The sequence below is a fragment of the Sugiyamaella lignohabitans genome, chromosome D (genome assembly GCF_001640025.1).
Source record: "Sugiyamaella lignohabitans strain CBS 10342 chromosome D, complete sequence".
NCBI classification, from domain to species: Eukaryota; Fungi; Ascomycota; class Dipodascomycetes; order Dipodascales; family Trichomonascaceae; genus Sugiyamaella; species Sugiyamaella lignohabitans.
The window spans coordinates 748-15,410 of NC_031673.1; the positions used below are offsets into that span (position 1 = coordinate 748).

The 14,663-nt window shown below is 42.5% G+C and overlaps 2 protein-coding genes and 1 non-coding gene across 3 annotated transcripts; 1 reads left to right on the forward strand and 2 right to left on the reverse strand.

Annotated features, from left to right (window-relative positions):
* Positions 1–1,679: 1,679 nt before the first annotated feature.
* On the forward strand, positions 1,680–1,774 carry AWJ20_4604 (the record flags this gene model as incomplete). Its single annotated transcript has 1 exon — positions 1,680–1,774. It is a non-coding gene; the product is annotated as a tRNA-Lys (tRNA).
* Positions 1,775–8,315: 6,541 nt separating this feature from the next.
* AWJ20_4605 (uncharacterized protein) lies at positions 8,316–9,062 on the reverse strand (the record flags this gene model as incomplete). Its single annotated transcript, XM_018881687.1, has 1 exon — positions 8,316–9,062. One exon carries the CDS (start codon positions 9,060–9,062, stop codon positions 8,316–8,318), a length of 747 nt encoding a protein of 248 aa, XP_018736140.1.
* A 1,092-nt stretch (positions 9,063–10,154) lies between these two features.
* POL92 (polyprotein of L1-like non-LTR retrotransposon Zorro 3) lies at positions 10,155–13,304 on the reverse strand (the record flags this gene model as incomplete). Its single annotated transcript, XM_018881688.1, has 1 exon — positions 10,155–13,304. One exon carries the CDS (start codon positions 13,302–13,304, stop codon positions 10,155–10,157), a length of 3,150 nt encoding a protein of 1,049 aa, XP_018736141.1.
* Between the last annotated feature and the right edge of the window lie 1,359 nt (positions 13,305–14,663).

The window sequence follows — 14,663 nt, forward strand, 5'->3', positions numbered from 1 at the left end:
GTGTCTGAAGCCTAATTGTTAGGTGGAAAGGGCAAGTACCAAATCGCAACACAGCGATGGAGACCTGGTAACGTGTAAATAATTATGTATAGTATAGGACTTTATTATTGCCGCGAAGGACGCTGCCCGAGCACCCCAAATTCCATCATCCACTATTCTGCATTATCGCTCTACATCTATTTAAGATCCTCTGCAAGAAATTGTGATACAAGCCTTGACTCATTGTCTCTATGTCTTGTTCTAATACAACTCTCTTCGTATATTATTCATTTCTTCTTCTCTGGATCCTCTAGATTAATCGAAAATCCTGATTGTTGCACATAATGAAAGTTGCTTTAGCTTTATTCCATCCATCGTTCGTCTGATATGTTATACTATTGTGATCAGCCTGAAAGGGACTACCTCTTATAAGGATTAAACCTATGTTAACTAGTATTCTTTGTCCGGTATATTTATCAAATACGTATACTTGATGCAATTGACGTAATTTCAAGGAGGGAAAAGTTTGTTGGGACTCTTCAACTACCATGAAAACTAGGCACTCATATGCAATTTTACTACTGGACGGTTATTATTATCGGTTTCAAAGATTAGAGCAAACAAGTTTGTATATGTTAGCCCTCATCACCCTATCCAACATAGATCTTACTTCGATTTATTCACCTCTCGTGATCCCCTGCCATGTTTTAGATTTCTTGACCTGTTGGCGTAGGAAACGGGAGTGCTAAATCGCCATTCTTTGGACGGCCCTGGCAGAATATAATGTCACACGGGTTGATGACTCATCAAACGATAATATCAAGCCGTTATCGTATTTTCATTTGATTTATGACTATCATCGTAAACATATCCATGGAGCTTACTATACGTAGCAGGCAATTGATACGTTTATCTTCCTGACCTCCTCGGTACCCTATTCTTCACCTTGGCTCAGTGCCACAAAACAATTCGCTCTGATTCAGCTCATGTCTTAGCTGTGATCACAATTTCTGAAGTCAAGTTCTTCACTCCAAGCACTACATAACGAAGTACCTATTGGAATGTTCACTCATCTCCATATTTATTGATACACAAACTCAGAAATTAGAAAATCTAGTGGTGTGGATCGACATGTCAGGAGCTAGTCAAAATGCTTTGTTAGCCACAATCCATGTTAAATGGTAGTAATGAAGCTACAAAAATAGCCTATTTCTAGAAGCTAAATCATCAAACTTTAGTATCCAATCGATGAATAAATAAATCATGTTTAAAGACTTACACTATACATAATTAATATAATTCAGATAATTTCAGATCCTCTCATTCATGTATCAATAAGAGGACCACCCTCGTAACTACCTAAGTGCAGGAAGATTACTTTGGCTATTATAGACTATAAAATATTCAAATCCACTGGATTCCTCATTAAAATACAAAGAATTCCTCCGCTATTTTTATGAGTACACAGAAAACGATGACCAAAACCGGGTAAAATTGCATTTCAACCGGTTTTTGCTTATTTTTGAGTCACTCAAAATGTTTATACCACACAATCGGTATTTTCGATTGACTCTATGAGTCTTCAAATTCCAAATGCCTCATTTAGCATTTTTTGACTTGTAACAAGGCCATGGGTGGGATACTTGTACAACTGGAGACAGTGATTGTGAAAGCATAGTTGCCAGAAAATTTCAATAATTGCCTTGCTAGCTCAATCGGTAGAGCGTGTGACTCTTAATACCAGCAATGGATGAAAGTCATCACAAGGTTGTGGGTTCGACCCCCACGTAGGGCTTCTTTTTTCTATCGCAAGTAAACAATCCATCGTAGACTAAAATGAGCCGAGTGCTTACTAGTAATATTTATTTTTTATATAAGACAATAAAGTACAGTACTTCCAATATTAGGGACAATCTTTGATAACTAACTTGAAGGGAGAGAAACAAAACAAAAAGATGAAATTAGAGCATGAAGCCAAAGGTAGCCATAACGGCTAGAATCCCAACGAATGCCTTGGAGACATTGAGACCACTTCCAGAACCTGTATCTGGGCTAGACTTAGCACTGCCAGTACTAATAGTGGAGTTACTTTTTGTGACGGTAACCGTGACCTGACCATTTCCAGTCCCCGAGGCAGTAGCAGATGCACCCTTTCCTGTCTCTGTTATAGTTACAACAGATCCAGCGCTGTTTGTTGTCGTGATGACGTTAGCACCACCCTCTGTAATAGTAACCACCTTTCCAGCACTATTAGTGGTAGTTAACACCTTGTTGTCTGCTTCAGTGACAGTCACAACCTTCCCATCGCTGTTGGTGCTAGTAACTACAACTAGGCCACCGTTGTTTCCAGCACCTGTTTCGGTTCCAGTGGGCTGTGCATTAGTTCCTGTAACTGTCATACTAGCACCACTATCAGTTTTGAGTACAGTGTCAGCATGGGTCTCGCTACCAGTTTTCGTAACAGTAGCAACACTAACAGAATCGCCCTTTGCAGTAGGAGAATTACTGGCATTGTTCTTTGTATTAGTGTCAGCTCCAGTTTGTTGCGATTCTGATCCTGCAGCTGAAGTGGTCACAGTGTTGGTCTGAGCATTTGACTGACCATTTTGGTCACTATTTTTAGGAGATTGACTAGCACTTGCGGGAACTGTTACAGAAGTAGGAGAAGTTGTGACAGCAGCAGAGGCAGAAGCAGCAGCAGCAGTAGAAGAAGAGGCAGCAGCAGCAGCGGCGGCGGCGGAAGCAGATGAAGCAGAAGCAGCAGCAGCAGAGGCAGAGGAAGCAGAGGCAGCGGCAGCAGCTGCAACAGAAGCAGCAGAGGCAGAAGCGGCAGAGGCAGCCTCAGCAGCGTCGACAGATGCTACAGCAGCATATGAGTTGATAATACCTTGCAAACTGGCAAGATTTGTAGGTGTTTGACCAGCAGGATAAGTGATCGTGTATCCTGGTACAACAACAACAGACATTTTTGCTTCGCTAGTAGTAATGATTGAAGATACGGTAAATAAAAAAAACCAGACCAGGCAGCAGATACTTGCCACTTATATAAATTTGCGACAACGCCTCCCATATTCTAATTATTCAGTTACCATTGTTCAGATTTACTTTTGCCAACCCCACCAACATCAGGTCCACTCTTCATTGATCCTGCAGGCAGAGGCCGCATCTCGGTGACTGTTACCAGTCACAACAGGTAGGATCAAAAGTCTAAATTCGGAAAACATCAAAGGAGTATGCTCAATGTACTCAAATGAAACTCTAGGCGCTAAAAGGGCATATACTCAAGGTCCAGTCATGGGCTCCTTACAATCGTATAGCATATCACGTACGCTTCAATGGTAACGTTTTAAGAAGATAAAAAGATTAAGTTGGATGGTAAGCTCGTGTTTACGTTTATCACTTCCTGGATGAAGATTACATTGCGCCTTAATTGAATCAAGCAAGAAGAGCTAATGAAATTGCTTGTGTTGGGGTGATCTTCTCATTATGCCAAGAAGCTCACCGTAATATCGTGAAAGTGCATAGTATATTCATTTTTGAAAAGAGAAACAGTGTATGATGGGAAAGCTTTCACTGATGAGACTCTTCATCACTGCGCATGGAGGCTATGTGGAGATTGGCTGCCGCCCTAATGAATCTGGTAGAATCTGAAAGCCTTACCATCTAGAATACGGTACCAAGAATCGGAAGTATATGCGGCACCAATAGAAAGTATACGGATAGAGGCGTATGTATGGAGACATAAACATGTGGAACCTGATGCTCTAAATAATATCTTGGAGATACACTTCTCAGCGTTCTGCAAGTCAAGGTTTAGAAAATAATCAATCGGTATAGCTGTTGACAATGTTTGTAGATAGTGAAACATGTAGTAAATTAAAGGGTCCTGGGATATGGTGTTTCATTCGGGCGTTCTGAGATGCAAATGTAACAGTTCAGAAGCGATATAATCTGAGAAGCACCGAACATTGTTTAATTAGAGATGGTAAGTTCCGCTCATAAAGAAGATGAGCTCGAGAGGGTAAGAGGACGAGTGAAACCGGTGTAGGGATTTACACAAATGGTCTTCATACCCTTTTGCGTCTTAAAATGAACTAGCATTTCTTTCAGAATGCTCATTTCAGAGTAAAGATTAGGGTATTTGAATAGAATGTATCTCTCTTCTCAACCTTCATAGAAGAAAGTTCCAAAGCATTAAGTTTTAGCGTTTCAAATATGTACATATTCCTGTCGCAAATTTATGTTTTAAGTTGAGTTCGTAGTGCATGGTTGCTTACGAAGCCATTGACGTACGGAAACGGACTAATCGAAAACAATAATGCAAATCATGATTATCATCCAAACAATGGAGATGAACGATATGTTTCGAACGAGCAGAAAGACCTTTCAACTTGTGATCAGGTAACAGTGACGCATAGTCAACTGATTTGACCCTACATGCTCTAAGGCGGTGTAACCAACTTGCCGAAATATTGACTTTTAACAGTGGCAAAGCATGATGAAGGCTAGAAGTACTTATCTGGATAGGGGGCTATACACACATAGTGTAGCTCACATCAGTATGTGATATACATTATTAGGCATGAACTACGAATATGCGACTGGCGGACAAGCAGAAGGAATCTAGTTAATAATATAACTCTTTGAGCATGCCGTTATTATGAAGAATAGTCTTCCCCCCTGAATTCAAGCCTTAGCATATCTGGGCCATTTCGGAGAAAAGGATCCTATCATATAATACATTGAAAATAAGGCGTGCCGTGGCTACGTCTTTACATGCGACCATAATCAAAATGTAGTCTTTAGCGACTTAATATCTAGATCGTCATAGGACGCTGATTACCGTACCAGGGTGGCGGTACCAGCTCAGTTCTGAACTGTTATTTGAAAATATTATGACAACTACGAAGGCCGTGCATACGCTCAAATACCGGGACAACTACCCCATAGTGGGAAGCTGGTGTAGCTGGGCACGAAATTCATATCCAACCGGGCACAGGCAGAGTCGTTATTATTTTCTACCAAAAAGGTTCCTAGGAGCAGACTGTATAGGGTGATAGTGGTAGCTAGCTATCATGATCTGTCACATGACATCCGATGCCTGAACAACCAATCATATCGAGACTAATGAACGATAGTCAGCGCAAGGCCTGGTACGCAAGTCTACAGACAGCCGCAGAGGGTGCCGCACATGAAAATTGAAAAATTCGGTCTCTCAATAAATCATATCAAGTGCCTGTAGTAAGAAGTTGTTGAACCCCTTTTGACGTCGATTGATTCGATTTGATTTGAACAGGTATCTGGATACAACTGCTCAATAGAAATTAAAATGAGTAGCGGTGACAAACTTACTAGGTATGATACAACTATCTGAGTTCTACTGCTTGTTCTTGTGGCACGCGTATTCGATCATAACAATATAGACACATCAAGGCCAATTGACGAAGACTAACCGATTTAGAATTGCTATTGTGAGCAGTGACAAGTGTAAACCCAAGAAATGTCGTCAAGAATGTAAAAAATCGTGTCCTGTTGTAAGAACCGGTAAACTATGTATCGAGGTATCACCCGAATCGAAGATCGCATTTATTTCTGAGACGCTATGTATTGGTTGTGGTATCTGCCCCAAGAAGTGTCCTTTTGGCGCTATCAATATTATCAACTTGCCCACTAATTTGGAAAAGGAGGTCACTCATCGTTATTCCGCTAATTCATTTAAGCTTCATCGTCTTCCCACACCACGTCCGGGTCAAGTTCTTGGATTAGTTGGAACGAACGGTATCGGAAAGTCAACTGCATTGAAGATTCTTGCCGGTAAGCAAAAGCCTAATTTGGGCCGTTTTGATGACCCTCCTGACTGGCAAGATATCTTGACATATTTCCGTGGTAGTGAGTTGCAAAACTATTTCACCAAAATTTTAGAGGATAACATCAAGGCTATCATCAAGCCTCAATACGTTGATAACCTTCCAAAGGCTATTAAGGGTCCTAAGAATCATGTTGGAGAGTTGCTTACTGCTAGAAAAGATAGGACTGAGGAGTTTGAGCGTATTTTAGACATTTTGCAATTACGCGGAGTCCTGAATCGTGAAGTGGCACAACTATCTGGTGGTGAATTGCAAAGATTTGCCATTGGTATGACTTGTATTCAAGTCGCAGATGTTTATATGTTTGACGAGCCTTCATCGTATCTCGATGTTAAGCAACGTTTAAATGCTGCCAATATGATTCGTCAGTTGCTCCATGAGCTCTGCTACGTTATTGTAGTTGAGCACGATTTATCTGTGCTGGATTATTTGTCCGATTATGTGTGTATTTTGTACGGTGTTCCTTCTGTCTACGGTGTCGTTACTTTGCCTGCATCTGTGCGTGAAGGTATCAATATTTTCCTTGACGGTAATATTCCCACTGAGAACTTGAGATTCAGAACTGAATCCTTGCAATTCAAGATGGCTGATGCTACTGAAATTCTTCCTGCTGATAAGGGTAGAAGTTACTCTTACCCTGGTATGGAGAAAACTATGGGTGATTTCCACTTGAAAATTCATCCTGGTGACTTCACCGACTCTGAAATCATTGTTATGATGGGAGAAAATGGTACTGGTAAGACCACCTTCTGTCGTCTTTTAGCTGGTGCTATCACTCCTGATAATGGCAAGAAGGTGCCTGCTCTCAATATTAGTATGAAGCCCCAAAAGATCGCCCCTAAGTTCACGGGAACTGTGCGTCAATTGTTCTTCAAGAAGATTCGTGCCTCATTCTTGCTGCCTCAGTTCCAGACTGATGTCTGTAAGCCTCTTCGTATCGACGATATTATCGATCAAGAAGTTCTCACCTTGTCTGGTGGTGAGTTGCAACGTGTGGCTATTGTTCTTGCCCTTGGTGTCCCCGCTGATATCTATGTTATCGACGAGCCTTCTGCTTATCTTGACTCCGAGCAACGTATTATCTGTTCCAAGGTCATCCGTCGTTTCATTCTCCACTCTAAGAAGACAGCTTTCGTTGTCGAGCACGATTTCATCATGGCTACTTACCTTGCTGATAGAGTTATTGTATTTGAAGGACAACCTTCAGTCAACGCATATGCTAACACTCCAGAGTCATTGTTGACCGGATGTAACAAGTTCCTCAAGAACTTGAATGTCACTTTCCGTCGTGATCCAACCTCGTTCCGTCCTCGTATTAACAAACTTGATTCACAAATGGACCAAGAACAAAAGTCTTCAGGAAACTACTTCTTCTTGGAGTCTGTTGAAGCATAATAGTGCATTGCATTGTCCCGTTCCTATTGCATTGGGTCGGCTATGCCTATAAAAAAGTTTTTTGAAGGTGTGATTTTTTGTTTTTTGATAATTTATAATGATTTGATTTGTTAGTTAGTACTATAATAGACTGCTTAGCTGCTTAGACACATGAACCAAGCCTAGTACTCATCTGCCCCTGAAATTTCAGTTAGCTTTTTATCTCAAGGGTGCAGATATATATAATTATACCCCGTTTGTAAAATATATATACCCCGTTATATCGATCATATTGTCCCAACCCACCAATCGAGGCCCGCTATTTTTCAACTTCATCATCATATTGGTGCGCGATTCAATTCGAGCAGGACAGACAGGACTACATTCCAGTGTACTCTCTCTTTCATAGCATATCACAGTAAAAAAATGACGAGAAGTAAGTAAACAGATACCAGTAGATACATGACTTGAAGGAGTGTTTTTGAGACAACGTAAACTAGAACGGATAAGACGGTCGATAGATGGACAGAGTTGCTGTGAAATCAGTTTGGTCTCAATAAGAGATATAATCTTAAAAGATGACTTAGAAAGTTTCTGGGCTAGAAGTCAGAAGAACTAACATACAAAAGGTAATGTGCACGAAAGACCCGAGCTGGTCTCATTTGACGACATTGACTACAACGACCATAAGCAAGTCCGTGCTGCTCAAGACACTATGCTTCGTGAACAATGGATCCGTGTCAAGGCTTTAGGCGTTGTTAGAAAGGCCCTTGAGAAATGCTTTGAGACCCAAGGACCCAACCACTACGAAAACTGCAAGGAGTTGGCTGAACGTTACTTAGACCTATTACCAACAAGCGAAGTTAAGGGCTATCTTGGCTACCAACGTAATGACCCCACCAAATAAACAGTATATATATATTAATGCGATGAGTGCTTGTATTTTGTTTTAACTCTAGTGTGTTGTAGTTAACCTCACAGACCGAGGAGTTTCTGAATGTCTATTAGGCACACTGGGTTGGGGGCAGAGCCCTTCCTCCGAAATCAATTTTCATAATAAATATGTATATTAGAACAAGTATCTAAGCCTACAGTTCACTCTTTTTGAGACCGAGATTTACGTTGACGGACAGATTTTTGTGATGTCTTTCTCTTTATGTTCACTGGTTCATTGGGGTAGTTTGCTTCATCCTCTGATCCGTTACCTTCTCTGTATTCCCTGTAACCATTTTTAATGTCTATTTCAGCGTCAACTTTCTTGGTAGATTCTTGTTCAGATCTACCCTCATCTGCTTTAACATTTTGGCGGCCTGCCTCTTTAGACTCTTTGGGATCATCTTCAGGGTGTTCTTCTTCGCCGTTTTGCATGCCACAATGAGGACAGTAATATACAACAAACTGTGGCTTCTCGCCGAACTGACACAAGCCGTTGTGCATGCGACAGTTCTGGCAGATGAGTGCATAGCGGGAGTTGGGGCTTTGTTCATCTTCGCCCACAAGAAGGTCCAGTATCCGGTCATACCACTTAGGCTCATATGGAGTATATGGAGGTCGAGTTGGGATAAATGTTGAAGGCAAACGCTGGCCTTGAGCTTCCAATCCAGGTTGTGCTGTGCGTTCAAACTTGTTTGCAGTCACCCCCGGCACCGAGTCCTCTTGGCCCTGATAGCTGTCCTCTTGATTCTCGGGCTGACTCTGACCACTTTGCTTCTGTGGGTGTCTTTTCTTCCCTTTCTGCTCTTTAGATGCATCCGAGGCCTGATCTTTACTTTTAACATTCTTGGTATCACCGTGGCTTAATCCAAATCTGTCCAGAATGGCTTTTGCCTGATAAAAACTCATATTTTCTTTGATTTCTTCGCCAATCTTTTCTTTCTCGAAAGTCAGTCTTTTGAAGGCCTCTTCGTTTGACTTACTGACCCAGTTAAATACAGCCTGGATACAGTATCTGACACACCATATCAGAAATGGAGCAACGACAATAGCAGAAACGTTGATGACAGACCATGGGACTTTGCCAAACAGTAAATAAATATTGTAGAAAATATACAATAGGATGGAGTAGAGAGTAACCCACCCTTTGACTCTACGAAGCCGAATACTCCATGACAATTGCGCAGTCTGATATGAAGCAATTTTCTTGTCAAGAGCAGCTAGCACTTTTTCGTAGCTTTCGGCACTTTTGGGCTGAATTGTTAGTACTTATCAATTGGATTCTTAAGGTTCTGTGTTTGAAGCCATTTCTTGGATTTGTCTTTTCATCTACTTCGACACGAATCGCGTATTTCAGTCTCAATTATATTAAGTTGCTCTGCGTCCTAACATGAAGAAGAACCAGGATATTAATTTTACCGGACTATCAACTCACCCTTGAGAAAGGCCACAATAATGCCATATCTATAACCTGTTCAGATTAACCACGAAAACCCTTTTCCTCAACTACACTCCTTTATGCTTTTAACTTCAGGAATGAGACTATTTGTAAGATCCGTTTGTTTATTTCAGGCGCAATCTAGTAGACACGCACGATCAACAAGATCGGCTAAAGCATCCTAACCGCTATCAAATGTCACGTGATGCATTACTCTTTGATACGCTCAAAGCTCAAAAAATACTATTTAAATAATAATAATAATAAATCTTGTTTAAAGTCCTATACTATACATAATTAATACAATTCAAATAATTTCAAATCCCATCATTTACACATTACCAGGAGGACTGCTCACTTTTTTACCTGATTACAGGCTGTTTACTTTGGCTTTTTTGAATTCAATATTTTGACGCCACTGGATTCCCCATTAAGATATCAAAATGATTTATAATATTTTAATGAGTACACGGGAAAACGGTTCAGCTACCAGGTTTACACCTTTATTAACGCTTACTGGGAAAAAACCGGTACTAGTCATCTCTACCATAAGAGAACAACGTCTAAAGTAATTGCGGAGCTTTGGCCAAAAAAGCCAATACCGCTTTTAAGCCCTTCTTGGAATCAAGTAGGACTTTTAGATCTAGCGTCGCAGAAGCATCACGTAAGATCTGACGATGATTTTCAGTGACTGGGCACTCACATAATAGATGTTTAACATCTTCTTCCTCTCCACATTCACATTGATGGGGTCGGTTGTTGATTTTAAACCTCTTGAAGAACATTCCAAACGCTCCTTTGGCTGTTCGTAACTGCACCAGTTTACTGAGTTCATTCTTTGAGCATTCATTTAAGAAATATCTCAAAGGGTTTTTGTGGTCTGCATTATATAACCTTGGAAGAGTATATGACCGGTAAAACTCTCCTTTTGCAGACGTCCGGTATTGTGTTTCCCATATTGTGTGATGTCTTTGATAAATCTTTTTCTTTAGTTCACTCTTGACCTTCCAGGCTTTACTTTCACATTCCATGTCCTCTTTCTTCCACGGCGGTTTCCGTCGTCGAATCCGGTCTTGAAAGATTTCCTCTTTGGGTAGAACCTCATAGAGTCGTTGGACCAACTCATTGTGTTCCATATGCTTTCTCCACCATGTAGACTCAGCATTAACTGGGTTCTCAGGATCCACATTACGATGTAGTCGCACGATATAATTATCCTGTAAGGTATCATATCGTTGCTCTAAAGGCATGATGTCAGTATCTCTATGGAGGCAATCGATGGGTGTTTGATGATAACCACCCAATATGGCTCGTAATCCCGTATTTTGAATGCGTTGAAGCTGCTCCCGTTCTTGTTTGGTTATCTTAGGATACCACACTGGACTTGCATACTCCAATATGGGTCTTACACAGCCTTGGTATAGGTTGCGCATCGAAGCCCCTGTGACACCCCAGGTTATTCCCCCCAATCGGCGTATAATTCCTAAGACCATTTTCCCCTTTATCGCTATCGCGTCAACATGTTTGGAGAACTTCCACTGACTATCTAACGTCACTCCCAATAATTTGAGCGTGGGTGAAGCCTGTCGTCGCTCCCCAGAAGGTAAAACCAACCTTAACTGTCGTTTCTTTGAGGTTCTTTGATTGTCTACATGCATGAAGCCCAGCTTTTCTCCGTAGTCGATAGCGGTATGTGCTGACGTTGCCCATTCATGACACTTCTGTAAGATGTTACTAAGTCGCTTGGTGTTCTCATCTCTGCTTTTGCCTGTAACGTAAATTGTAATGTCATCTACGAAACCGATAACTTTGCCGCCATTCTCCTGTACTATAGAGTAGAGAGGACTCGAGTAGATTAGAAATAGCAAGGGTGAGATCGGTGATCCCTGAGGTATCCCAGTGTTTATCTTTCTCTCCCTTGTTACCTTCCCATCAACCATGAGACTTGTACGTCTCCCACACATAAAGTGATAGACCCAATTCTGTACAGGTACAGGAAGGTTCATCTGTTCCATGGTGGAGAGTAGACTATCTCTATGCACGTTATCAAAAGCTCCTTTTATGTCTATCGCCAAGATAGACGTCACTTTCGACCTGCTCAAGTTATACTGAATGTCTTCCGACAATTTCGTAAGGGCGTCAACAGCTGAAAAACCATGACGTCCTCCAAATTGCTGGCGTGGTATGCACGTAGCCGTGAGTGCTGTTAGTCGTCTTTGGAATATTTTCTCTAATACTTTACCAAGGGTACTTAGTAGAGTGATTGGTCGATATGAACGAGCCAACGTTGGGTCTCTCTTCGGCTTAGGCAACACAACCGTGAGACCTTTACGAAAGATCTTTGGATGATAGCCCACGCGAAGACAGTAAGAAAATAGTCCTTTGACCAATTTTCGAAAGGATTTTTGTTTCCATGCTTCTTTAATGGCCTTGGTTTTGACTCCGTCAGGTCCAGGTGCCTTGTAGGACGCCTGGTCTTGTAACGCAGACTGCACTTCCTTTTTGCGCAATTTTGGCCAATTCGCACTGGCTTCGACTGGCTTGACCCCCTTAGTGGAAGGCGGCACCGAAGGAAAGAGGCTGTTAAATAACTCACTAATCTGTTCCCCATACGTCTGCGTATGTTTATCGTCATCAATACGCAGAGCGGGCAGGAGGGATACTTGGTTTTCTGTTGGTTTCACCAGCTTGAGAGCCAGCCAAACATTTTGAGTAGTCACCTGTGACAAAAAACCATTCCAGTTCTTCGCCTTAGCTATCATGAGTTCTCTTTTGTAGCGTGCATTAGCCTCCTGGCGCTCTTTTATGTGAGCTTCAGTAGGATAACGCTTCGCCCGCCTCCTCAAACGTTGGACTCTGAGCTTGAGTTGTTTGAGTTCTGGCGTCCACCATCTCTTGCTTCTAAATGTGATGTTAAGCTTAGGCGTACTGATCTTCAACGCTTCCTGGAGTATTGCTACTATCCTCTCAGCGAATTTATCAGCCGACTTTAGACAATTCTCGGTTGTCTTACTCGTCGTGAGACTGCTTGGGACATCCATTTGCTTCGAGAGTCGATTGACTTCCTCAGCAAAGACCTCCCAATCGGCCTTTTTATAATTGAAGCCTTGAGTTGGTGTACACACTAGCTCGGCTTGCACTAATTCAGTGTGTAGGTTCCACTTGAGCATGAAGTGGTCAGACCCCACATCCAAGCTTTCCCTCATAGTGGTATTGATTCTGCTGTCTGTAAACACCAAGTCAATGGTGTTCCCTGCCATGTGTGTCGCCTCATCTGCCCTAGAGGCTAACATCAAGTCATGATCAGAAGCCCAATCAACCCACATTTTCGAGTCCCTGCTAGCCAAAGCATTAGTTTGCCACAATGGGTGGTGAAGGTTGAAATCGCCAGCAATAACCCTAAGGTTCCCACTGTCGTCCCCTTCGACCCTATGGCACCACTGCTTAAGCGGGTGTAGTTCCTCGCTTTGCCTGTTGTAAATGTTGGTGATCGTTAGATTACCTAAAGTGATACTCACCATGTTTTCATTTGTCAGGCCACGATCCATGATAACCGGGAGTCGCCCACGGAGCTTGGCGCTGATATATGTTATTGCATTCGTCCTCTGCTTACCTTCCCCAGAATGGACTGCTACCCAACTAGAGTGTTGGATTACAGTACCCCCTTTGTTAAGGCCTGGCTCTTGGACCAGGATAATATCCAATTCACTCATGTCAAGGATGTTATGAATGATGTCTTTTTGCTTTTGGCAATTCACCTGGCCAATTCGGATGGTCCGAATTGGCAAGCTATTGATCCTCGGTCGTGATTCCAGCATCATTGGATTCAGTTGGCAACTCAGGTCGCCGAGAGGGGGTTTTCGCATTTTGTTTTCTGAGGATTACAGGTTTCCAGGGGACTGCTTCGCGCCGTTGATCTAAGCATAAGACGCGTCTTTTCCTAAGATAGGAATAGTCATCGCGGGCGACCACGCTCAAGACGCACGAAAGTGCCTTCTTAGTCGGGTCGTCCGGTCTGTTAGGTGTGAGGAGCTGCGGGTTGCAGGCTAACTTCACACCATTGGCTTCTTCGATCTCAGTTCGAAGCTCCTCCATATCTGTCTCCTTAGGGATACCATGAACAACCAGTTTGTGCCACGGAGTAGTGTCGATAATTTCGCCAATGGGCTTGATTATCTCCTCAAACTCCCTCGGGATATCCCGCTTGAAATGGACGCGTAGGTTGTTCTTTTGAGTCAAAGTAATCGCGACGACTTCCTTCGACTGCATCTTATCATTTAGGTCTTTCACCAAGTCTCTCCGAGAAGGAATCTCTCCTTGAGTTTTGATGATTTTGACCATACTAGGTCGGTTAGTAGTATTGGCTGCTGCCTGTTGTGCTAACTGGTCTAATTGGATGTCCTGAAGGCCAGTGACCTGTTGGCCCACCCATTTTCTAGTTTTTGCATTGTCGCGGCGTACGACATCAGCGTACGTTTGCATTTGTTGCTTGGTGGATTGTTCAGAAGCATTTACGGACATTATATGCCGTTGCACCTGACTAGCGACCCTCTCGTGACGCTGCTCCCACATTGAATCGCGTTTCTGAGTTTCAGACTTGGCCTGGGCATCGAAATCGTCCAACCTCTTTGTCTGTTTGTCGACACGACTAGTGACTTTCGATAATTGGCCTTCCAGCTGTTGTTGTTTTTTCTTTAATTCAGCCTGAGCTTGAATTGCCTTAGCTACATCTTTGGTGGCAACGGCGTTGCCTGTAGTACCCCCGTTATTCTGTTCTTTCAGCTCTTTCAGCTCTTTCTCCATGGACTTCATTTGGCCTTGCATGAGGTACTTCTCACTGCTGAGCCGGGCCACTTGCATTTCTAGGTTCGTCGCCTTCCGCTGTACCTGTTCATAGTCTTCGACCTTTCTTACTAATATCTGTACTTGTGTCATCATCCACGATACGACATCGCTCTCATCTTTTTCAACTCCATCGACATCAATTTGACGTCGTGCGCGTTTGTTGGGCGATGGGCTACGTGATACCCCTTCCCAACGCCCCTTGCTTCCATTTTCACTTCGCCAGTCCG